The sequence below is a fragment of the Aplidium turbinatum genome, chromosome 15 (assembly GCF_918807975.1).
Source record: "Aplidium turbinatum chromosome 15, kaAplTurb1.1, whole genome shotgun sequence".
Classification (NCBI taxonomy): domain Eukaryota; kingdom Metazoa; phylum Chordata; class Ascidiacea; order Aplousobranchia; family Polyclinidae; genus Aplidium; species Aplidium turbinatum.
The window spans coordinates 956,295-983,596 of record NC_137486.1 but is presented as its reverse complement, the minus strand read 5'-3'; the positions used below and the strand labels follow the sequence as shown (position 1 = coordinate 983,596).

At 38.8% G+C, this 27,302-nt stretch overlaps 1 protein-coding gene and 1 pseudogene across 3 annotated transcripts in view; one reads left to right on the top strand and one right to left on the bottom strand.

Annotated features, from left to right (window-relative positions):
- Positions 1–27,302, top strand: part of LOC145783879 (tetratricopeptide repeat protein 12-like) — a 172,641-nt gene that overhangs the window by 43,808 nt on the left and 101,531 nt on the right. For all 3 annotated transcript variants that reach the window (XM_082595635.1, XM_082595634.1, XM_082595636.1), the window contains 2 exons: positions 23,679–23,811; positions 23,906–24,115. In XM_082595635.1, coding sequence (XP_082451761.1) covers positions 23,679–23,811; positions 23,906–24,115 — 343 coding nt within the window. The remainder of the gene's footprint in view (positions 1–23,678; positions 23,812–23,905; positions 24,116–27,302) is intronic.
- LOC145784187 (uncharacterized) lies at positions 21,060–22,197 on the bottom strand (annotated as a pseudogene).

Sequence of the window (27,302 nt, the reverse complement as noted above, 5' to 3'; positions counted from 1 at the left end):
TCCTAGCAATGAGATTAGCCCTAGTAGTTTGATTATAGTCAGTTAACTGGTAGTGTAGTAATTTGTAGTGTAGCACGTTAAAAGAACTTGAACATAAAATAAATAATATAGTTTTGTTTTTAAAGTCATAATGGTTGTGCTTTAGAACCAGCCAGATATGCTGCAAAGTGTATTAGGAAAGGAGAACTTGAGCATTACATCAGTGCAATAGGCATAGCTTTATATTTGTAAAGTTATGATGATATAGCCTACGTTTTCAATTGGGACTAGTCTAGAATGTTGGCTGTTTTTTTAGACCGAGCACAAAAACTTATTGTCAATGTCATCTGTAATCATTTAATACATGAATTGGATTAGTGCACTAGTAAAGAGCAAATAATTAAAATTAAGCTAGACCATTCTTGAAGAACACAAGTAAAGTTGCTCTGAACTTGTGATGTCAGTCTATTGATCCAAAAGAATTTTGAAAACACTTGTGCTGTTGCAGTACTGGTTAATGTACCCTTTGGAATTGCATGTTTTATTGTAGAATCTATGTTTTTTTGGGTAGGAGAACCAACTTTATTTTCAGCGTACTCAGTAGCCTAGTTACAGGCGTGAAAATCACTCATGCGTAGAGGCTGTATTTCTTTCGCCCGAAACCAAAAGCAGCCGCAATGATATGGCATGTGAACAAAACCTTTTTCACGCCGCTTTGAGATTTCATTTCGGTCATTTTCATTTCGCCTATCATGTAAACGTAGCCTAAGACTCCTTTAGATAAGGACTGGAAAGTTGCTAGCTCGGGGTTTATAACTTGAGTCTGAAAGATTAACTTGAGTTTTGGGCTGAAATGACTTATAGAGAAGCTAGAGACACAATCTTGGAATCCATATTATGGTTTTTCAGGATGACGAATTCAATAGTGTTACATTCAACACCGTCTGAGGTCATTTTCAAGGTCAAAATTTTAGTGTCAAATTACTGAATTTTGGTCATTTTTGGGTTTAATTTGTAAAGCAAAACATTTTAAAGAAGTGATGAAACATGTTATTACATAAAATCATATGTATTTCTCAACCCTACGGCTATTATTTAAAGGAGTCTTATTAGCCTACAATATAATACACAAAATGACAAATACATAACAACATGACGCTTTAATAGACAATGTCTATCACTAGTTGGAAAGCTTTTCTTGCCTCCTGAGGCATGCCAAAGACTTTTCTTTGTCACTTACATTGAGGACACAAGCTTTCAATGGAATGTTGGCTAAAGTAGTACAAGCAGCATTATTACTAGCTAAAGGTGTATCTACAAAGGATAACAGCTCAGCAAAATGAAACTGGCAACGCATTTCAGTCTTGTCATACAAATTACAGGCACTATGTACAAAAAAAGACAGTTGATATAGTCGTCACACTCAGTCCACCTTTATTCAAATTATGTAGGAACTCTGATGGCACTTCATTACCATCTTTTCATAGTAGTGTTATTGCCATATTTATAAACAAGGTATCCGTTCGGTCAATAAACCATGTCAGACGTTTAACACAAAGCAAACGCCAAATTTACAAATTAGCAATCAATTTTTACTCACATGAAGCAATCTCTTCAAACTGCTTATCCGAATTCTACAAATCTCGACTTACTAAATAAGTCCGAACTGGCTGAAAAAATGCTGTCACAAACCAAGTTCACAAATGAAGTGAACTCTTTCTCCACATTTGGCTACAAACTGTCTGATAATATTTCAGGCACAAGCGCTTATTTCAGATAATTTTTCACGTGTTTTGTTACAATAAACAAGTTACATTAAACAAGCAACAAATCGAAAATAATATTTTCGATGAAATTATGGAATGTTGTTTCTGTACGCAATAAACTAAATCCCTAGAGGCTATGATTTCAGTAAATTGTTACTTCACAAAAGCTTGGAACCGCCATGTTTTGCAAGGGCGTATGAAATCACTAAAATATTTCCCAGAACAAAATGTTTTTTCTATATTGTTTCAAACCAAGAAATTTTCCAGTTCATCAATTGCAGTTGATAAATCGTCAGGAAAAAGCTGCTATGCCGCCAAAAAATGGGCATTTATCAATATATTGCCATTCGTAAACACGTGAACTTCAAAGAACTTCGGCAGTGTAGAGAAAATATCTTACACAATAGATGCAGTAGGTGCACAATATCATGTTTCGTCACAGACTTCTTTCAAACAGTTTTGCTTTACAAGTTTGATGCAAAAAGGACGAAAATTCTGTAATTTGACATTAAAATATAATATTGTGACCTTGAAAATGACCTCAAATGGTGTTAAAAGTAGCACCATTGAACTCGCCATCCTCAAAAACCCTAATGTGGATTTTAAGATTATATCTCTAGCTTTTCTAGAAGTCATTTTTGCGCAGGACTCAAATTAATCATTCAGACTCAAGTTACAAACCCCGAGCAGCATGGAAAGTTCCAGTCCTTAACTTAAGGAGTTATCTATGGTTCAATATAACATTTTGTGTGAAAAGCATTGCCCTACTTGCCAAGCTTTTACAATCTGCAGACTTTACTAGTAGAGCACGAGTTACATGGCTTTAATTACATTTTCATTAGGAATTTCAACGATGACTTTTTTAGATGTATTTTTGGACATAGAATCCAAAAATCGAGTGCTTACAAGCCGAATACTGGACGTTTTTGAGATATTTGCATTTTTGGGCTAGCAAGAGAATGACGTCATTGCTTGGGAGCTCAGGAGAAGTTTGCGGTTGTTGGATAGCGGCTACATTTGAATACATGGCTTAAAACCAAAGTTCCTAGTTCCGCTGTTTTCCCTCGGAATTCGGGTAGTTTTGTTTCCTGGTTGCGGCAAAATTTTAGCTGTGATGGGTTGTGGTCTGGTTGTTTCGTTTCAATTCGAACCAACTTTCATAGAATAAATATTATTGTTACTTCACAATTTTCAGTTTTGATGACTTCACTTTGCACAATCTTTCTTAAGTTGGGTTACATTTGTGCTTGTTTCATTACGTGTAACAATTGGGCTACTTTTAGGCTAGTTTTCCTAGGCATTTGGGCTGGAAATTTTAAAACATCTAGCAACACTGCTGAAAGCAACGTTGCTTTGTGTGCGTGGTAAAATGATATTGAAAGCTGTGGAATTTTATGAAGCAGTTTTGAAAGCACTGCAATACAGATAGCTTTTGTACTTGAAACGTCACAAGACTGGTTAGCCTGCAAATTAATGTTTGTCTGTTACCAGTGACCTCACCTAAGGCCTTTTATGCTGTAGCGTAAAAAGCTGTAGTCTTTAAGTTACTTGTTGAAATCTCGTAGTGTCCGTTATCACACGTGAGATTTTCATCATCAAAGATTTTCATCTGAAGAACTTGTGCAGTTCTACAAATATATGTATGGTGGCTAAGATACCATGACCGAGCGCTGTGAAAGATCTGCATTGTTATCCGCTGAAGACGATGTTTAAAGCTACATATGGGAGAATCAAACCTGCAAAGCATCTGCTGTTAGGGATGACTCTGAAGTTGTTGATGGGCTTCAAGTCATTGAACTTCTTAACCATTTTGGACACTGCGTAGGCTACACTTTGTGTGAGGAGTATGAAATGCCCTACAGGCTTCGGAGAAGGAAAAAGTTTCTCCAGAAGAAATAATTGGATAAAAAGGTTTAGCAATTGCGATTGCTTGGGACAATTATGGTGAGAATAAACATACGCTTTCAGGCAGTGGCACCCTCCATGATACACAAGGAATATGCTTCCAAAATATGACAACAGAGTTAGATGGATCAAAGGAACAAGGCCCATCACAGAGTGATAGTAGCAATTCTGGTTTGTCTTGGATTAGAAAAAGGAGTCTTGAAATCCCTCTCGTTGAGCTGGAGCCTGTAAGAAAAAAGCCAAAGATAGTTTCTACCAATTTCAAAACTTTTGATATGCCTTCTCCTGAAAATCTACAACATGTGACAAAAAGGGATGTGATTTGGTCAATCGCCTTTGCTGCCTGTAAAGACACGCCTATGTGGTCAGGATGGAATGCTCAACTTACAAAAGATCCCCTGCCATGCCAGACAGTTGCATACATGCCAAATATAGGGAAACCACCTACAAGACATGATGTAGTTCTTGATACTATGAAAACAAGCTTGAAAGTAGCGGATGAATGCAAGGAACATTCCATAAATGTTACGTATGACCTTGGTATTGCAAAGCCTGCTGCCCAAATCCAGAATATTCTGGCTCCCTGAATTTGATAGGTTATTCATTCACTATGGACCATACCACATCATGTTTAGGTACTTTAGTTGCTTGGGCTACCTGATAGAGGATTCTGGAGGTCCATACATCCTTACTCAATCGGAAGTACTAGTTCCTGGGTCAATTAGCGGCTTCTTATCAGGAAAGCATTACAACAGGTGTAAGCGATTGCATGTTTTACTTGCCACTGCGTTCAGGAAAAAACATGTAGAGTCGTAGATGAAGGACAATGTGAATAGACATGCTATCATCACAGCAATGCTTCGAAACAGTACGGTATACTTATTGAAGATGTAGAGAAATCAGATGCCTTTAAAGGTCTTATGAATGATTATGAGAAGTTGGCGAGATGGCGAGACGAACTCTACCAATTCGACAAACACCGGACAAGATATGGGGAAGGCCTTCATCCTGCAGTGGAACAACAATGGCTGACAATGATGATGAAAGGTCTTATGAATGATTATGAGAAGTTCTGTGACGACACACCGAACGGCAACCATGGCGGTACAGCCCAGTTCTGGATTCTTTACATCAATCTTGTACAGCAATTTTTACTTATGAACAGAGCTGTATAGATGAATAATATTGAGCTCTTCACTTATGCTCTGAAAACAATATTCCCTGTGTTTTTTGCATGCAACAAGCCCAACTATTCCAGACACATGAACCTACTGTACTTCCTGAAACTGTTGAACATGGACTACACCAGGGTGGTCTAAGACTGCGAACATGAAGGGCCACATTAGGGTCTGAGAAAAACTTCACGGGCCGCATAGTGAGAAATGATAACACGTTGCTGAAAGTGGGTAAAAAGGTCCCATACTCAGATACTGAGCTTTGGGGAATGAGAAGATAAGGTTCTCATTATACTAAGCTTTCGGCACTAAGGAGAGTAGGGTGGCCAGTTCCTTTCTCTCGGCCGCCTTTACTTCAGCAACTACGCCCACCCAATTTATTACACCCTGGGTAGAGGTGAGCGGTGTTTTTCAACAACCAGCTGAAGCCGGGAGTCGAACCAGGTTTGCATAATTGGAAAGCCAACGCCTTATCCGTTGCACCAGAAGTGGAAACGTTGTTAAATAAAAACTTAACTAGGTTGCGATTTTGAACTTCTTTTCTATAGATTTCGATCTGTTTTAGCTACATTCTTACTGTTCGCAGGCAATGAACATTGAACAAATCTTGTCGCTGACAAAATACAGTTGCAATGAAACGACTGAGTTTGCTATTCTGATCGACCTAATGTTTTGCTGCATGACTAACTCACTTTTTAATCTCTGCTTGCGACTCAAAAAGTGATTTTCAGCTAGTAAAAAAAGATACGATACATAACACGTCAACACTCAACAAATTAGCAAACCAAAACAATTTATTGTTTTTTGCTTTTGCATATAGTGTCGATCTCTGGTTTAAATTCAGTAGTCGACAGACGTAAGCAGGCATCCAGGGTTTCATTAGCCATTCTGTTCCGTGTGTCGCTTTTTAATCGCTTCATGACGGAGAAAGTGCCTTCATAACGGAGAAAGTGCTAGCAACTAATAGACCGAGAGCCTACGACAGAAGATTTCACCCCATAAGGTACAAAAGGTTTGACCCCTTGAAGTTACTGGGGTCAACCATGTCACTCACAAAAAGTATGGAAGATTGACCGCACCGGGTGGATCTGGACGCTAGAGCCCCCTAAAAAGCCCAAAAAGGGGGTTAATTTCACCCCATAAGGTACATGGACCAAACTTGGTGAATACGAAGTTTTATGTCAGGACATCACAAAAATATCAAATCTAACAATATTTTCGAGTGGAAAGGTGATGTAAGACCCCCCGAAAGTGACCCCCCGGGGGGTTAATTTCACCCCATAAAGTACATGGACCAAAGTTGGTCAAAACGAAGCCTTATGTCAGGACATCACAAAAATATCAAATCTAACAATATTTTCGGGTGGAAAGGTGATGTAAGATGCCTTCAAAGTGACTTCCCTTAATGTGACCCCCTCGGAAGGTTTATTTCACCCCATAAAGTACATGGACCAAACTTGGTCAAAATGAAGTCTTATGTCAGGACATCACAAAAATATCAAATCTAACAATATTTTCGGGTGGAAAGGTGATGTAAGATGACTTCAAAGTGACTTCCCGTAATGTGACCCCCTCGGAAGGTGTATTTCACCCCATAAAGTACATGGACCAAACTTGGTCAAAACGAAGTCTTATGTCAGGACATCACAAAAATATCAAATCTAACAATAGTTTTGGGAAGAAAGATAATGTAAGACTCCCCCAAAGTGACCCCCCACGGGATTAATTGCACACCATAAGGTAGGCTACATGGACTAAAGTAGGTTAAATCGAAGTCTTATTTCACGGCATAACAAAAATATCAAATCTAACAATATTTTTGGGTGGAAAAGTGATGTAAGATGTCATCAAAGTAACCCCCAGAGGGTTTATTTCATCATAGAGTACATGGACCAAACGTGGTCAAAACGAAGTCTTATAGGTCCTAGGACACCACAAAATATCAAATCTAACAATACTCTCAGTTGGGAAGATGATAAAAGACCTACCCAAAAGTGAATCTCCTCCTATAGTTTAATTTACTTCATTCCTTACTCGAACCAACCTTGGTGTAACGGAAGTGCTATGCCAGGACAGTACCAATGGATTAAATCTAAAAATATTTTTTTATAGGTTTTGGTGAAATACATTCACAAGCTGTCCCATGATGCATGAAATGGAACTATAGCCTAATTTACAAAAAGTTTTTGTATAAATCATATTCAGTCAATCGAAAAAAGGCAACAGGACATGACAATACATGGCTTTGTAACACCAAAAACAGAAAGTACATGAGAAGCATATAGGCTACAGTCATGGGCACCGATCGCTCTCTAAGATTGGTGGGGACATTTACTAGGAAAGAAAGGGCAGACGAGCGAAGCGAGCTGAAAGATTGGGGTCTGTTCAACAAACAAACAAATAGGCCTACAGTAGATAGGCTACAAGTCTAATGCGATGTATTTTAATTGTCAGTGTCAGCATTGGACAGCAGAAGTCTAAAAACTGCAACTCGGCAACAAGTCTCCGTCGAATTAAAAACGAAGTCTTGGTTGACCCTTGGCTTGTAATGAAGGTTGATCGAATTCAAAACTTTATTGTGCACATAGCAGACCATTGCATGATTTGGCCGTTTCTGTGTCATGGTAGATCGTAACAAAGTTTTGATACGTCGCAAAGTTGAAAATGAGCGTTCAGCTGAACACGAGCGGGCTGGTGATATGAGCAAAAGTTCCACTTGCGGAAACATTTGCCGAACAGCGGATGGTATCTTCTTGAATATCATTCGAAAATCTTGTGCAAGGGACTTTGTGTCAAAGAACTGAAGATAATCGTCTACCAAATGTCATTGTAGCTTTCCACTAAAGAGTGATTCTTGTAGAATTTTGTAGTGCTCAAGATCAGTCGACTTGAAATAGTCAGTAAGATTTTGCTGCGAGCTGTCAATGACTGCAAAATACTCTGACCGATCGATCTTGAAGTTTAAGAGGTTGACCATGGCCATGTCCATACTGAAGACGATTTGGAACGTGACAAGTCTTTTAAAAATTTGGTAGGGTAAGAGTTTTTTCAATTGAAAAAAAGCTGCCTGCCAGCCTTCCAACTGCTAATTTTCCTATATACAATTTTTTGCCAAACCGGTAAAGACATTTCAGCAGCTCTTAACCTCAATGTAATAATAACTGAAAAAATAGCTTTTTCCTTATACAAAAGTAACACAAGCTACACTTACTGCACTACATGCTTGTACGACTCTTTCAAAGTAATTCTAAAACGTTGCACTGTGTGGCCCTGGCGTAACCAAATTAAATACAATTTGCGAGTTACACCAGGGTTTCTCTGCCTAATAAAACATTTCTACTACGGTTGGGGCTTCCTCGCATAAAACAAAAATGTTGTCCCCTCCTTTCAATATATTTTAAACGTTTGACTGGTAAAATTGTGACATTCGGGTAATATTTTCCCTTTTACGTTACAAAAATAATGTAAAAAGATGATGGGGGCATGTAAAAAGATGGTGGAGACATGTAAAAAGATGGTGGGGACATGTCCCCACTGTCCTATAGGAATCGGCGCCCGTGGCCACAGTAGCCAGAAAATTGATCCAAGATCTTGATACGACCACTAAATGTTGACTTAATTGAACAACTGACTATCCAAATAAGACGAAGAATAAGACGAAGAAAGTGAAAGCGACAGCAGTGACAATGAAGAATAAAGAAACGACCGTTTACATTTACACAAACAATCTCTTTATGAATGAACAGTTACAATAACTGATTAGAGACATGAAGCAAATAGCATTAAACAAAAATTTACTGCATTGGGTTTATTGGGTTATTTATTGTAGCAGCTGGAAAATGTTCATTACTGCCTGAATTAACGTTCCAAATGGTTCACTTCGAAACGTTTTGATTTGGATAGTCAGTTGTTCGATTAATTCAACATTTAGTGGTCGTATCAAGATCTTTGATCAATTTTCTGGCTACTGTAGCCTATATGCTTCTCATGTACTTTCTGTTTTTGGTGTTACAAAGCCATGTATTGTCATGTCCTGTTGCCTTTTTTCGATTGACTGAACATGATTTATACAAAAACTTTTTGTAAAGTAGGCTATAGTTTCATTTCATGCATCATGGGACAGCTTGTGAATGTATTTCACCAAAACCTAAATAAAAATATTTTTAGATTTAATCCATTGGTACTGTCCTGGCATAGCACTTCCGTTACACCAAGGTTGGTTTGAGTAAGGAATGAAGTAAATTAAACTATAGGAGGAGATTCACTTTTGGGTAGGTCTTTTATCATCTTCCCAACTGAGAGTATTGTTAGATTTGATATTTTGTGGTGTCCTAGGACCTATAAGACTTCGTTTTGACCACGTTTGGTCCATGTACTCTATGATGAAATAAACCCTCTGGGGGTTACTTTGATGACATCTTACATCACCTTTCCACCCAAAAATATTGTTAGATTTGATATTTTTGTTATGCCGTGAATTAAGACTTCGATTTAACCGTGATCCATGATTTAACCTACTTTAGTCCATGTAGCCTACCTTATGGTGTGCAATTAATCCCGTGGGGGGTCATTTTAGGGGAGTCTTACATCATCTTTCCTCCCAAAACTATTGTTAGATTTGATATTTTTGTGATGTCCTGACATAAGACTTCGTTTTGACTAAGTTTGGTCCATGTACTTTATGGGGTGAAATACACCTTCCGAGGGGGTCACATTAAGGTAAGTCACTTTGAAGTCATCTTACATCACTTTTCCACCCGAAAATATTGTTAGATTTGATATTTTTGTGATGTCCTGACATAAGACTTCATTTTGACCAAGTTTGGTCCATGTACTTTATGGGGTGAAATACACCTTCCGAGGGGGTCACATTAAGGGAAGTCACTTTGAAGGCATCTTACATCACCTTTCCACCCGAAAATATTGTTAGATTTGATATTTTTGTGATGTCCTGACATAAGGCTTCGTTTTGACCAACTTTGGTTTATGTACCTTATGGGGTGAAATTAACCCCCCGGGGGGTCACTTTCGGGGGGGTCTTACATCACCTTTCCACTCGAAAATATTGTTAGATTTGATATTTTTGTGATGTCCTGACATAGAACTTCGTTTTCACCAAGTTTGGTCCATGTACCTTATGGGGTGAAATTAACCCACTTTTTGGGCTTTTTAGGGGGCTCTAGCGTCCAGATCCACCCGGTGCGGTCAATCTTCCATACTTTTTGTGAGTGACATGGTTGACCCCAGTAACTTCAAGGGGTCAAACCTTTTGTACCTTATGGGGTGAAATCTTCTGTCGTAGGCTCCCAGACTATAAAGCAAAATATCAACGCATGTTTGTGTCGTCACAAACTGACATTGTTCCCTCATCTTTACCTATTGGCCCAATTATGCGCGACTTATTTAGGGCTGTGGCGAATGTAATGTATTTATAAAACGTAGGTGTATATTTAAACCTTAGATTTAGCACTGATAATTCCGGCATGCACAAAAGCTTCACGTGCCAGGGTTTGGACCACCTTGAACTACACACACCTTGGCATATGTGATTAGCTGGAGAAAGGAACCTTCTCTGTGAGGTTGTCTGGACATTTCTTCTCCAGATTACCTGTTGATCAAGCAGTGGAGATGACTGTGAATGTGGATGCTGCATCCCGGATGACTGGCATAAGTGCGTTCACCCAGAGTTTTTCTGCCCAAGGAACGGAAGATGGAATGTCACGAAGTATGTAAGGAGTCAAGTGATAAATTATGCGATGGAGAAGGCTGGTATGGAACATTATGAAAGTGTTTACCAAGAATCAAAACCCTACAGAAAAAAAAGAGACCATGCTGATTTCATGAAGATTGGTGAAACTATCGATTCGACCATGAATCCATTTCAACATGTTGAACAAAGCAATCACTTGATCAAGCTATCGTCTGGAAAACCAGCTCCAGATGAGATCAGAAATGATCTCTTGAACACAATTGGCAAAGGTTCTGAATGGCAACAGGAGTTCCTTGATGAAATAAAAGAAGATCCAGCTCGAATTGAAAAGCCCATCAAGAGAAGGAAAGTTAGAAATTTTGCTAGCAATGCAGCAAAGGTTTTCGTCACTGTCACCACAAAAGATGAGAAAGTGGTAGAGCTGAAATGTTCCAAAGACATGTTTGGCAGACTTCTTTACTTGTCCTGCCAAAAAAAGCTTGACTTAAGAAAAGTCCTGCCTCACCCACTGTCAGTAGTTCCCCTTAGTCTATGCAATGTAGATGGAAGTATGACCACAACCAACAAGTCCAAATTGGCTAATCATCTTGAGTTACTTGCGACGGCAGCTAATGAACCATTGAATGCGGGAAGCGATGTGAGTATTTTTGATGGTATGTTCTTGATCAGAATGATAACGAACCTTCCTTCTACTTATGGTGGAATTGCCAAAGCTCTCTTAGTCTTAACTATGATTTATAAAGCTACTAGCGAAGAAGTGCACTTTGTATGTGACGATTATACTCAAAACACAATCAAAGATTTGGCTCATGAAATTCGGGGGGACACCGACACTGTCATCAGCATTACTGGTCCTAGCCAAAAAAGACCTAAAGACTTTTCAAAGTGCCTATCTTCATCACAGTTCAAAGATTCTTTCCTTGCGTTCTTGTTTTATGAGTGGCATTCAAATGCCTATGCTGAAGTAATCGGCAACAAGAAAGTAATTGCGGCAAAGGGAAAAAAGTGCTATGAATTTAGTGTGCAAAGTACCAATCTTGAAATAAGACAGGACTGCTGTTTATATGACTGCGAACACAATGAAGCGGACACAAGGATGGTGCATCACATCTTTCAGCTCTACAAAAGTTGTAACAATCCTCTGCTAGTGAATGTGCATTGCAATGACACAGATGTAATGATCATTCTCTTGCATTATTGCAGCGATGTGGACCTGCAAACAGAAGTTTTATTAGAAATGGGTCATGCTTACAACAATACTCGGCGTATTGTTAACATCAGAAGCATGATGGAGGAGCTCAGTGAAATTAATGGCTTATTCTGTCCAGCTTTGCCAGGATACCATGCCATCACAGGGTGTGTTTACAATTCTTGTTTCTTTGGCAAAGGGAAAACTAGACCACTCTTAATTGCATTAAAACACCCTCAATTCCTTCAAGCACTGGCAGATTTAGGCAGTTCCACCAGTGTTAGCTCTGCCACGGAAGCTGCCTTTGAAGAGTTTGTATGTGCAACATACGGGAAAAGGCAACTTTGTGACATCAATGAAGCCCGCAGAGTTATATTTGAAACAAAGTTTACGCCAATACATAGTGAGTGGAATCTGCAAAAAGTAAAAGGTTTGGAACCTACAGCAATGCCTCCTTGCAGGGCAGCGTTTAATCCAGCACATTAAGCGAGCAAATTTTATTGCAAGAATGTGGAAACTTGCAAATGAATTCAAGCCTGTGACAGAGTCACCCTTAGACCAGGGCTTCCCAAACTTTTTTGCTCGCACCCCTTTTAATTTCCTAAAATTTTTTGCGACCCTTTACAGTTGACATGATAAACAGTGCGAAATGTGCATATGTGATATTTATTAAAAGGTTTAATTCGAACGAAACTAGAGTAGCATCAAGCTTCCGATCTTCGAAACCTATTTGTAATACGAAAACAAAATACCGAGCACCTCTCTTCCAAATCTCAGGAATAACGTGCTAATCTATTTTCTGACTGTACGTTGCGGCTTGAATTTTCTGGAAAAAGTTTCACACTTTTTGGCTCGTTAAAGCGGAATATCTATAGGCCTAATTATCTCACTCAGCACTCCTGCCGTTTGTGTTCACGCGTCTGTGCGAGTCAACGTTATCAAAGTTGATGACAATCGCAAGAAAACCGTTCCAGACTAGGCAAGATTGAAATCGCCTTGAGACCAGCAGTAACAAACATTGAGCAACCACTGGATTTGCTTTGCAGCAGAAAACAGTTGCACTCGTCACACTGAATAAATGTGTTTTTGGTGGTGTTTTGTTTCCAATAGGCTACGTGTAAAGTAGCAGGTTTTGGATCCAATCTAATTTGGCATTATTAATTCTGGAAGAAAATACTTTTAAAACTGTTTCAACAGATTTTACAAGTGGTCGATAACCACAGGCTTAAACATTTGGGGATACATCACTGTTAGTCAAAAGCTCTACAGTAGGCTAGATGAAAAAAATTCAAATGAATCATTTTCAACTTCTTTTTTCTAGATATTTAAGTTTTTAACAAACGCTTCAAGTTTTTGATTTCTTGATTTCAATGAAAAACATTGGTGTTTTTTCCTTAGATGGATAAATTAAGTTCTTTCCATTTTTCAAGCAAATCTCACAAATAGCATAATTTTGAAAGTCAGATGTCATTGCAGAAATGATGGACTAAGTTTGATTTTTTTCCTTTGGAAAAACCACGACTTCATTTTTCAACGTTAATAGCATTTTTAAAGTTTTGTTTTTGAGAGCCATCTTACTTCACAATGCAGTAAAAGGGATTTAAACTGAATTCTCATTACATTTCACCATACTGTATAAATTTGCAAAAATACGGGTATTGAGTGCGCGACTCAAAGGTAATATTTTCATAGCATCTTGCACAATAGCATTTCGATAAGGATACTTTTTTTAGCTATTAAGGTCTCGCAATGAATCATAGCCTATTGCCTATGTAAATACAATATGTGTAGGCCTATCACTCGCAAATCGCACTTTTGCATGAAACCCAGGTGTATGTCCTGTCATTGCAGAAGCTCCCTCAGTAGACAAGCCAACACAGTCCTTCCAAAATAGCTCCACTTCCGTGCAAAAATTGACGAAATTATCGTTACTGTTCGTTTTTTTTTAACCAGCTTTCGATTGATTGGATTAATTTTACACTTTCAATATTTAGCTATACTGGCATGCGGTCCTCAAGCTAGCCCACTTCCAGGGTTGGAGGCCAATTTACGCAGAATCTACAACTCAGTTAAAAATAATGTTTTGAACAGTTATATCAGTTTTAACAACTGCGTTATAAAATAAACGTCTGAAAAGTACTATAGGATAATATGTACGATTAATGTAAAATTGGTGTGCTCTCTGCGACCCCTGAAATTTGTTACACAACCCCTTGGGGTCTGCTACTATTCGGCGAGTCCGATTCGGCGAGTCCGATTCGGCTAATCCGATTCGGCGAGTTCCCTATTCGGCGAGAGGCTTTTTCGGCGAGTGCCCTATTCGGCGAGTTTTTGAAATTTTATTTTTGAAAGGGAATTATCGGGTACTGTAGCCTCATTATAATTGCCGTTTTTACATCGTTAAACGTTGAAATCGTGCAGAAAGGAATAAAAATAAAATGTTTGAACTATTAAATTATAATTCGTTATGTCAGTTCAGTTGAGTTGTTTTTATTTCTGACCATCATATGAAAAACAATACACGTCAACATAGCAAAGGTAGAAGCGACAAAACACGAACGTTAAAACGTGCTTGAATTTGTCATGTCAGTTCAGTTGTTTTTATTTTTGATCATGATATCAAAAACAATTCACGTCAACATAGCAAAGGTGTAGAGAAGTAAGTTATTGAGTTGAAAGAAATTTGACACGGTCGCAACAACTTCAGAAAAATTTAAGAAATGAAGGGAAAATAAAAAAAAGAAAATGTTACAAAAAAAAATCATGTTTAATGTCTATAAGTTAGTACTTTTGAATAGTTAAAATGATTAGTTTGGATCAACAGATGTGTGGCCTACAGCTTGGATTGAAAGGAAATTATCGGGTACCGTCCAGCCTAGTTATCCCAACCAGCAGAAATTGCCGTTTTTGCATGGTTTTAATGTCGCTAAACGTTAAAATCGTGTAGAAAAGAGAACTTTCATGACTAGGATACGTTGAAACTGGGAAACATTCACAGAAGCCCTTCGATTTGTTCGTTCACAGAAGCCCTTCAATTCTGTCGCCAAATCTGCGTGCTTGGAGGCCAAAATACAATAGCGATAGCACAAGTAAATAGCATAAAACTTGCAACAATGTTAAAATGATCACTTGGCGTTGTTGAAGTCTGGGTGACGTACTGCAATAGAATCGTTGTACCACGCATTAAATGCTTTATCGGGATAGTAATCCGGTATTGCGGGACCATTTAACGACCCTAAATTGTTTTAACTGCTCGCAGCTCAGTAAATTGTTTCAACTGCATACCGCCTTTCATAAAACCTGACCATTTATTCCGTTATGATGTCACCATTGAGGGTGTGAAGTCACCAACCCACAGCGTTCTCAACTATGAAGACACGTGTTTTACCCATGGATGTCAACTAACCTAGTTCTCCTTTTAAACAACGATTCAATGTCCGACAACATTGAATCGATATAAAAACGACAATATTGCCAGCCGATGTAAATTAGCACTTCGGATTAACACTTCGTTAGAATAAACATCGGGAATTGCAAACAAGACTTACAGCGCTGGTGATCGCAGCTGGATATATTCAATACAACAGTAGTGACTATGATGTGCTGACCTAATTCTGCGTCACTCTTTGATACTACATACTTTCGACATTTAATCCACGATCATTCTATTGCAAAATTAAATAATTGGCTAGAAGAAACCGGCGGCCAAACTTGGCCGATTGAGGAGGTAGCACAGGCGGTCATTCAAGCACTACTTAGCGGCCATGGCCGCCGGCTGCTTTAAGGCTTGCAATGTATCCTAGTCATCAAAGTTCTCTTTTCTACACGATTTCAACGTTAAAACGATAGGCCACACATTTAGTTAGCTTTTTCATTATGTTACTACAATGTAAAAATGAACTGTTAAGCCTGGTCTACACTACAAGCCCGAAAAGCGCAAACGCCTGCCTTGTCCAGCCTCGACTGACTAAAAACTGTCTACACTGGCAAATTTGATCTTGCGACCGTGTGCATTCAAGCGCTAACAGCGTCACTTTCTGCTTGGTTACGTCAACTGGCTGGAAATTCGCCTTCAATTGATTTATACTTATCAATCAAACGCATCCATCGCTGTACTGACACAGTGTAATAGGTCAACTGAAAATAATCTAGAATAGTATTGTAGACCTAGAGCTATCCTTTAACTTGTACAGTTGAACACTGCAATCAATGCAAGGCTAGCAGGTAGGCCAAACCAAGTTTGACCAAAAGCCTGGTGAAGTGCTACCTGAACCTGACCAACAGCTAAAGATAGTTTGAATCCGTCTAAGAGGTAGGACCACCATACTAGCTGGAAGGCCAACTTTAATCGTACCAAAAGCCTAGTGAAGTGCCACCTTAACCAAACTAACAGCTAAGTAGGCCTATGTAAGACTTTTTTAAAACCTAACCTTTTAATTTTTATCTACACACACCAACTAACCTATTAACTGAAACAGAGTACCATCTTTCCAGAAAACTGAAACTGCCTTTCCACCAAAGTCCTACAAAATGCCAAGACCTGAGCTCAAACTAAATTTTGAGCCAGAACCTTGGTCAAGCGAATCTCTCCAGAGCGTAAAAAAAGCTCGCGATGACCAGACATTTTCAGGCCGACGACGGCTCTGTCGCCGAGTGAAGCTTTGTGTTAAATAAACAAAGAATGCGCCACGCTCAGCTCAAAATATTTTGTAGTGTAGACCAGGCTTTAGGCTAACTGGGTCCTTGGAACAAATTTTTGCTGGTAGGGATAACTAGGCTACGGTACCCGATAATTTCCTTTTAATCCAAGCTGTAGGCCACAGATTTGTTGATCCAAACTAATCATTTTAACTATTCAAAAGTACCGGTACTCACTTATAGATATAAACATGAATTTTTTTTGTAACATTTTCTTTTTTTTATTTTCCCTTTACATCTTAAATTTTTCTGAAGGTGTTGCAACCGTGCCAAATTTCTTTCAACTCAATAACTTACTTCGGTCACAAGCACGTTTTAACGTTCGCGTTTTGTTGTTTCTACCTTTGCTATGTTGACGTGTATTGTTTTTGATATGATGGTCAGAAATAAAAACAACTCAACTGACATGACGAATTTTAATTTAATAGTTCAAACATTTTATTTTTATTCCTTTCTGCACGTTCGGCGACGTTAAAACGATGTGAAAACAATTAGGCTACGATACCTGATAATTCCCTTTCAAAAATAAAATTTCAAAAACTCGCCGAATAGGGAACTCGCCGAATCGGACTAGCTAAATCGGATTAGCCGAATTGGACTCGTCGAAACGGGCCATTCCGAACCCCTTGCGGGGTCGCGACCAATGAGGATTTGAATTTATCTGACGATTCAGATGACAGTGAAAGTCAGAATGATGATTTTAACATTATCTAACTAAATCTTGTATTTCAGATTGTATTTTTTTACAGTTTCATATTTTAAAAACACAAAAACTGTTACAGTTGCTCAAAAGCAGAATTTGACCAATTTCAATTTTTGGACTAAGAAGCTGTCTTCTATAACAAATTGGTAAAATAAAAAATTAGAAAATAAAAAACGGAAGTAGCCCACAAACATTAAAAATTGCTAATATCTCAAAAATGTCTAGTTTTGGGCGTGTAAGCACTCGATTTTTGGATTCTACGCCCAAAAATACATCTAAAAAGTATACTTTTCTTTTTAGCTGTGAAACAACTGCTCTCTAGTTCAACTTTTTTTAAACAACTCCCTTCTGGCTTTGTCTATAACGATTCTCCTCTTTATTTCAGTCTTCTTCAATCTTCAGCTTCCTGTCTAGTCTCCTACCAGGTTCCCGTTGAGCAGTCAACAAACCTATGTTTCTCGTGACCGTCATTGCCATGATAATTATTGAACAAATTTGGTTTTCTCTTCTGGATTCCCTTTCTTAGTATTTCCATTCACTATTTAGCTCTACCATGCTGTGATAAGATCGTCCAACTTTTTAATTGAAGGTGTTAACCAGGCTGCGACAAAGTTCACTACTCAGCAGACTAAACATGGTGCAGAGTGCAGCCATGCCTCCTTGTTATTTCAAACTTAAGTTAGGTCAGTTGTGGGAAAATTTTAGAGTCTTTGAGCATACTTTAAATTTCGATTAATTAAAAAAATGGAGATTTTTTATTTTAGCCAGTTTGGAACCATTAGACTGAATGTCTAGCAATTTTAAAGTTGGCAAATCAGGACCATTCTAGTCTACTTGTTTAAGGATCCATTTTAAAATTCCTCTTAATTCCCATATTGTTTGGGAAGGCTGTTGTGTTGATCACTGCCAAGAAATCGATTTACTAAGATTGGAATGTGCTTGTCTGCCCTCTGGTATGTTTGTCGCTTACGGGGTGGTTCATAACCGGCCACCATCTAAGCTATTCTTTTTGTATGATCTCTGTTCATCACAATCATCAACCAATTTGGATCATGCAGGCCATGAATTAATCCTCATGTCGAGGGTGTGGCTTGTCTGTCGAGAACGAAGTCTTTCCACATATCACAATCTATTGGGTTGGCAGAGTCCATGTTCATGTTGAAAATAATCGTCAACAGCGAAAAGGATTGGTTAAGATGATCAAAACATGGAAGTTGAAAGAGTCGAATATTCAAAAGAACTAAGGATAAGGCAAGGAGCCTGCTCAGTGCTCACTGATGATGTGGAATGGGATGAGATCAATAGAAGAGTGGCAAACATCATGAAAGAGGAATAATATGGAGTATCAAAGGGTTTTCGTAAAAGTAAAACGGTAGAATAATGATGCGGTCAAGAAAGTTCTGAAAGAAAAGAAAGTAAAGTACCATAAATAGAGAAAAGAGAAAAGTGACAAAGCAAAAGCAGAGTGCGTAGATTACAGACATAAAGCAAAACGAGTGATTTGATTGATTGATTGAATCTTTATCCTCGGACTGGGAAAGCTTCTTGCAGATCTTAATCCTGGCAGTTTCGCATACTTTGTAGAGGTATTGAATCACTGACGCAGGCCCGGTCACCGAGATTGACAGAGTGATGTTTCCGATTGTTGAAGTCTTGTTGCCATGGAATTATTGCCATTTATTAGATGCAGCTGAATGGAGAGCAGTCCTTAACGTGCGTTGCTCAAGTGCACACCCCGATTTCAAATGCAATGCATGAAAAGGCAAGGGAAAAGGCATGAAAGGTTGAGAAACTGAGATTGAAAGAAAGAATGAAATATATCTATCGGCGAGGACACAGGTAAAAGGTAGAAAGGTAGTAGTAGTCGTGTGAACCTCTGGAACCAAGGGTCTATCCTTTTACTACCCCAGATTCACGATGTACCCGGACTAAGCTGGAAGGCTACTAGAGAGCAGCCAGTCCTTTTTTTCATTGCACTGGTCAACACACATTTTGGTGCCAAGAAAGTGTTAACGGTTTTGCGATATTTTGATGCCGCTGAATCCTTGGTTTTTACAAATTGGCTCTAGTTTATGAGATATTCCATGGTTGTACTCCAAAAAAGTGCTAAACTATGCAAATTTTGACATTGGTATTTTCTTTATGGTATAACTTTGATGAGACCTTGTCTGTCTTTTACAAGCATTTTCATATCTTATCCTTACATTTTTGATGCGATTCTGTGAAATATGACTATTGTTGTTGCAGAGAGTCTTATAGGCAAATCATGTTTTATGTGAAAATCAAGCAAAAATTAAGCAATATTAGCAGTGTAAACAACAGATTTTCGTTTGCAAAAACAGGTGGCGTCAAAGCACAAACACTACTTTTAGTAACAATCGAAGTAACTTACATTTCGTAAATTGTTAAAGTACATTAATCAATCATGTGATGCGAAAAGATTAGTCGATGTTTACAAATTTTCTTTTGTAAGACTTTCTGAATGTGATGTGGCCAAACAGTCACGTTGGAGACGCCAACAGTAGTCAGCCATAATGTGGGCATCACACCTGCCCTGGCACCGCTCTTCTATGACCTTCATGTCCAGGTGGAACCTTTCTTCGTGCTCTTCACTTAGGTCACCAAGGTTTGCAGGAAAACGATCTAAGTGGCTGAAGAGATAGTGAACCTTGATACTCATCTTCACACCTAAATCTTTGAACTTGGAAAGCATATCTTCCCAGGGATATCTAGAGAAGGGGATATGAAGACTTTTATTACGTCTGACAATAGAAGGGTTTCTATTTATCATAAATAATTATAATCTCTGTTTATGGTAAAATAACAATTGGAACCTATAGTAATTAAATAAACTTTGTTATGACAACCTGCATTGCACTATTACCACCAGGTATGAATATTCAATGAATGCTCATAATTACTTGATAATTCAACTACCCGTAGGCCGTAGGCTATACTTGCTTTACACCGAGCCAACAGCAAAGGTTTTGTCAAAAAAACAGCTAACTGGTAACCTTTCAACTGTCTTTTCAAACAAGTAGGCTATTTTTTAAATATGTTCTACATAACACTTGCTGACTGTCTTGTGTAGCTGAGTGTACCAGCTGCGCTACAAAACTTTCTACAATTTAAAAAAGAACCGCGTGTTTAACGCGGTACCAACTACCGCCCTTCTGGTGTCATGAGCATAAGGCAATCACTCTGAGCCTTTGTATCCCCTTCTTTAGATATCCCTGATATCTTCCACCAATTCTTGGTAATTTTCAGCTTTTTTGTTTCCAAGGAATTTCTGTGTGACTAAAAGAAACGATTGCCATGCAACAGACTCCTTGTCTGTCATAAACTGCAAAAAACGTGCATCTTTTATGAGTTTGCGGATCTGAGGGCCATCAAAAATGCCTGCTTTCAGGTTTTCGATGGTCAAAGCAGGACATGCTCTGCAAATACAACCGACGCAGTCGCCAGTCATAGGCAAGGCTTTCATAAACATCTTCATCAAACCAAGTTTGATGTGTAGTGGTGGAATAATGATTTTCTCTCTGGCAACTGAGGGTGCATTGATGATGTTAGCTTCACCAACTCTCACGGAATCTGTAGGTGGCCACTCTTTTTTAACTCAGTGATTATTACGAGCATGGCTGTCCCACAAGCAGATGAAACATGGATATTTCGTATAGCCGCTTTCCTGGCCAAGCAAAAAAATACCATATTCAAGTCTACACAAATTAATCATTGCTGAGAGTCGTAATCCAGTTTCTGTAATATTGTTTTAATGTTATTGTACTTTTCTTTTAGTTTTGTTGAATGGCCAATTGAGAGAGATGCATATCTGTTACCATTATGTAACAATAGCCTACACACTTTAAACTTCTTTTTGAACTATCTATGATCAAGCGCCACTCTTGAGTTTTATAATGTGGTAGGCTACTTTCATTTACAGCAGAAGCCCTGCGATGTCTTTGCAGTAAACAAATTCATCTTGCTGGCAAAACTATGAAAGCAATTCTTTTTCTCTAGCACAGTAAAATATTATGGAAGCTCCGGTTCCAAGACAGTTTTTGTCTTTGAGTCGGGATGCCAAAATTCTGCTGCTTATTTGGATAGCTTGAGATCCCTGATGAGATCACTCAGCTCCTCCTGTTTAAATATCTCTGGAATAGCTGAATACAACCAACCAACCATAGCTGAACTACTTTCAAACACATTTCCATTGCTGTCACTTGCAGAGCTTTCTACCTCTTTATGAAACTCATCAGATCACATGGCTATGTCAAGTGAATCACTAAATTCAGGCACTTGCATGAGTGAGGCACAGGTCGTCGAGCAGATTCTAAATCTGGGTAATTCCATGTGCTTTTCTTGCGACGATTGAACCCCTGTAGTGCAATTGATTGAGTTTCGCTTTTAGCAGCATGATTGTTGCTTACTTCACACTGTAGATTCTAACTCTACACTGTGAAGTGAACCCCTGTGTGATCTTTTTTGTAGCAGTCATTGAAATGGCTTTTTGGTTCTCTCTAAACCATTGGTACACCAAAATTAAGATTTTTAAATGTACGTTTAGTCCACTTTCTCGGGCTTTCTACACATGCTTTGCAGACAGTATGAGGTGCCCACTGCCCATGGCTTATCTTGGTCATCTAGCCAAAATTTGAAAATATCGATATCTCAAAAACTGGAGCCAATTCAAAGAAACTGATGTTATTTTCGGATTCAGTGGCCCAAAATTGCCCAGAAACCGTTAAAATATCTTGAGCACTCGGAAAAAAGTTTTTTTTTGTTGGCCAGTGTTATCTAAGACATTTAAACCTTCCACTCCATTAGGTGGCTTAAAGATGGTTCAGTTGTTGATGCTGTGGTCTGCGGTTTGTTCCTCAGCACCACAATCATAAGTGGAGAAAGAAGACATTCTCCATTGCTACATGGTTGAACAGAAAAGCCTGATGCCCGTACGAAGACAGTTGAGGTGCACCCATGTCCATCTTTGTAGTGTCAGGCCGGTGGGACGAGTGTTGGCATCGGGGATGAACAAATAGAGTCTGGTGGTGTTTGACTTCTATTGGTAGTTCCATTTATGGTCCGTCATTAGCTGCCGAGATGTTTTATACATCACCTTTATTCATCAGAAGTTGAGTGGCTGGTACAAATAGGTGTCTTGATTTCAGTCAATGAGGGTGCTCCCTTAGGGCAGTAGAGATCCTGGAATGGAGAAGATGGTTGGGCTCTAATGCCTGATGGCCGAGAGACAGAGTGGCTTCTTCCCGATGAAGCTCAGCGGGTTGGATGCCAGCAAGAATGGGAAGATTGTCCAATGATGTGGGCTAGGCATCCAGTCACTGTGGGCAGAGCACTGTTGAAGGCAGTGTCAATGTTGTGGCAGTGAGCACTGGGGCATCAAATTTCTTTTTGCAAATTGGTTAAGTAGAGCGCAGAGATGTGAGTCATTTTTTGTGCTTTGTCTGCAAAAAACATGTTTTTAAAAATAAAAAGAGAAATAAAAAAACAACAACCGTTTTATGCACCAACAATCTGTCTAAAATTTTAATGTTGGAACAAAATTTTTACTTTTGCTTCTCTGAAATATTTGTTATAATGTTATATAATGTTTATTTGTTATAAATATTTGAAATAATTAAGAAATAACCTTTGAACAGACAATTGTATGCTTGCGGCTCATCTTTCTTGCTCTCTTTGCTTCTCTGAAATATTTATTACAATGTTATATAATGTTATATTTGTTACAAATATTTGAAATAATCAAGAAATAGCCTTTGAGCAGACAATTGTATGCTTGCGGCTCATCTTTCTTGCTCTCTATTCAAAAAATATTCCTACCTTGCCTTTCTACCACATCATGTGATCTGTTCAACACCTTTTGATTCAGTTACCTTTGATTCTCGTAGAGCTTATATTGTTGAGTTTGAGCTAGTCTGAAGGACTGAACTTATACATTTAATAAATAATCAAGACATTGATAAGTTACCAAAATAAAACTGCATCACTAATTTTTTTATTAAAATCCTTGTTTGACTTCACCAATGATCCAAAAGAATGCGTAGCGTACTTATAAAATAATCAAAAACAGGAAAGCGTATCACACTGAGATTGGAAAATTCAAGTTTTATAAATTTAAACTAAAAGAACTTGAATTTGTCAATTTAGTGTGGTACTGTCTACTTTTTTATTGATAAATTAACCTGTATCAGTCTACTAGACTGTAGATTTCACCAATTGGACTTGAAAGAACATCATAATACTCCATATAATACTCATCATAATAGACTATATGCAACGAAAGAAATGACTTGAAAAAAAGAAATAAACAAACTAAAAGTAAATTAAGATAAGCAACAAAGAGGTTGACTGTTCATAGGTGGTGATCGGGAAATAGTGCAAGGTTTCTTGGTGAAAGAGAAGTTATGTGAGAAAGTTGCATTTTAAGTTCACAGAAGTGTTGGTGTGATAATAATTGTACTTACTTTTGAAGAGCATTTAACTCTCGCTGCAACTAAGGTAATATTCATTTTCAAACAAACATTCTTTATCGTTGCAGATTGACAAGTTTTGGATCAAGGCGCTTGTACTGAAAGCAAAATCTTTGCAAAAGCTTCACAAATACGACAAGGCTGCTGAAGAATTTAAAAAAGTTGTGGAACTTGACAAGACTAAAACAAGGATGATAGAAGGTCTATTGTCCTTTGGTGTAATTATCTGGCACCGACAATTGAGTTATTCTGTTTTTTTAGTTTGAGTTTTTGTTTGATCTTTTTTACCGAACAGATTTCCTTGTGAGACTGGAAGGTGACAAACATACACACGAACTTGAAGAATCTGTCCAGATCTACTTACAAGAGAAGAGGAGCTCAATGAGCATTCCAAGCCTCATTAACTCTATCCAGACCTGGCTGAATGAAGAAACACTGGAAACAACCAGTAATATGATGTACTATGCTGGGGGGATCCGAACCCTGCACTCCCAGCTTATTGATGGTAGAGTGGTTTATACTTCGATATTTTATCTACATTTTCTAAAAGTAAACAACCATCACAAATGGTCTTAAATTTTTGATTCATCATATCATTGTTATGGCATCATGTTTTTCATCACTTCAAAGTCAATTACAAAGTGATTCCACAAAATCTGAAAACTCAAAAACATATTGATGTTTAAGAGTAATGATTTGTGTTTGTAATCTATCACTATCAGAAACTTTTGTGCTTATGTTGCTGATGCTTGTAATTTTTGTACATCGCCCTTCTTCTTGTTGCGTTTGAGGCCGCCGCAGATCACGTTGTAACATCCAGGCGCAGCATCCAATGGATTGTGCTTTCATCAAGCGTTGTGCGGTCCACATATCTGTCCTGGGGTCGATATACAGGACAATCTCAATTCTGCACACCAGATAATGTGGTGTGCACTCTGAGAATGTGAGCCACATGCACAAGATGGTGAGTCGGTGAGGGCCCATTGGAACATGTTGCTGTTGAAACGGCCACTCCAGACCACTGGCGCCGACTTACGGGGTTACGGGGTGGCAGCCACTCCGTTTAGGTTACATCACTTACTGCAAATAAATGTCATTTGAACGGACGTTTCAATCTTTTTTTTGATTATTGGTTTTCGCTTCAAGTCAACGTAAAGCAAGAGGTAAACCAATACAGGATTGCGAAGAAAATGATTGTTTTTGTCACAAGCATGATACTCGCGTAACATCAAGCAAGCTGCGTGAAGATTAAGCAACACGTGGCTACGAGTTTTTTCCTTGTTGTTGCGATCGTTTTATTTGTCATAAGTCATTGTTATATTTGTTAGGTTTACAATGGGATTTATTAATCAATAAAATACGATATTTCCATTGCCTCCCTCAAAAATTTTTTTTGACAATTTTTAAACTGCTTATAATATTGCTATAAATTATGACAGCTATAAAATACTTGAAAATAAAATTATCTCGATGATTGATAGCTCCACCCCCTAAATGAATATATATTTTCAAATTTCATTAAAAAAATGCAATTTTCGAAACTTTTTGAGTTTCATTTAAAAAGTGCACTTAGTAAAGTAGCAGTTTTAACGTTCTGCAAATTTACACGTTTACATGATTCTATTCGAGGAAAGCTACACTCCCTGCCAATTCCCAATAATAAAAGCAACCTTTTTCAATTACTCAAGATTTTGCATTTTGAATTATTTTCCGATTTCAATTGGAGTGTAGCCTACTGTCATCTACTTCATGCTTTAATTTCTACTTTGTTATCTACTTCATGCAGTAATATTGCGTGTCAATGCGTGACAAACTGTGAGGCGGGAATTTATTGGTCTGACATGGGAGTTGCTTGTTAGATCATAGAAAAGATTACGAAAAGTCGTCCAGTAAAAGTCTGAGGCGGGAATTTATTGGTCTGACATAGGAGTTGCTTGTTACATCATGGAAAAAATTACGAAAAGTCCAGTAAAAGTTTTCGCCGACATCCAGTTTTATTCAGCTTAAAGATGCCACCGAAAAAGTGTTCAAAATTGCAGCCCTCCATTGAGTCATTTTTTGTTGAGTCTAGTCAGGATTTCAGCCAGCATGAAAGTTACCAAACGCCTGAACGAAACGAAAGTGTGCCACTGCCAAAAGGTGTTAGCACGGTCAAGGAGGTGGAAGAACTGAGCACGAGCAGGATAATCGCTGTTGAAGGGAGAAGCTATCAAAAATCGTGGGAGAGCGAATTCCCTTGGCTAAGTTTTTAGGTTGCCATATTGTGCTATCCGCCACCCCGTGCAAAAATAAAAGTCGGCGCTTATGCTCCAGACAATCTGGTTGAGGAGGTGGTCATCCCTTGACATAGCTTGTAGGGCCATACTGCGTATGTGGTATCCCTTGACATAGCTTGTAGGGCCATACTGCGTATGTGGTTTTCCCTACAAAGTCTACCTGGGGCGATGCTTGATAGTGCCGGCAGAAAGTCAGTGGGAGTTGAAAGCAGGCAACCAGTGATTATTCTCATGATGGTGTTGATGGTAGTGTCAATTTTGCTAGTGTTTACGCTGCAGCACCAAGCGGGGAAAGCATATTCGGAGGTGCTGTAAACAAGTGCAAGAGCACTGGTACGGAGTGTGGATGTACTAGCTAGTACCCCAGGATGTTCCAGCTAGGCATCTCAGCAAGTTGATGCCTGCTGATAGCTTGGCATTGAGGGCTTCAGCATGGTGTTTGTAGGTTAATTCTGTCGGTCGAGCTTCATTCCTTGGTAGGTTGGGCATGGGTTGTGTGGGAGTGGGTTTCCATTGAGAGAGACTGACAATTGGCGCATAGATTCCATGTTGCAAAGATGAACAGGTGTGACAGTGGTTTTTGCCAGGCTTAGTATCAGCATACACAGCTTCAGGTAGTCTGCGATTTGGGCCATGTCATCTGTAATTGTTCTTACTCTACCACATGCCAATACTTGTCAGAATGGAGTAGTGCCAGATCATCAGCATAGCCGTACTGGCGTGACATAGTCTCTGGCTTGTCACTGATGCAAATGTTAAATAGGAGGGTTGATAAGCATGATCCTTATGGAACACCGTTTCTTAAGCGGCGGGGTTGGCTGCACTGCCCGTCACTCGTCTTCAGCGAAAAGGTCCAATTTTCCAGAATGTTTGTGAGAAATTGCACTACCTTTTTGTGTGGGATCATGCGGAGGAGCTTTACGGTTAGCTCTTGGTGCCACACAGTGTCATCACTATGCAGTGTCATCTTTCACAGTGTCATCTGTCATAGTTTCATCTGTCACACTGTCATCTGTCACACTGCCATTTGTCACACTGTCATCTGTCACACTGTCATCTGTCACACTGTCATCTGTCACACTGTCATCTGTCACACTGTCGTCTGTCACACTGTCGTCTGTCACACTGTCGTCTGTCACACTGTCGTCTGTCACACTGTCGTCTGTCACACTGTCATCTGTCACACTGTCACACTGTCACACTGTCATCTGTCACACTGTCATCTGTCACACTGTCATCTGTCACACTGTCATCTGTCACACTGTCATCTGTCACACTGTCATCTGTCACACTGTCATCTGTCACACTGTCACACTGTCATCTGTCACACTGTCATCTGTCACACTGTCATCTGTCACACTGTCATCTGTCACACTGTCATCTGTCACACTGTCATCTGTCACACTGTCATCTGTC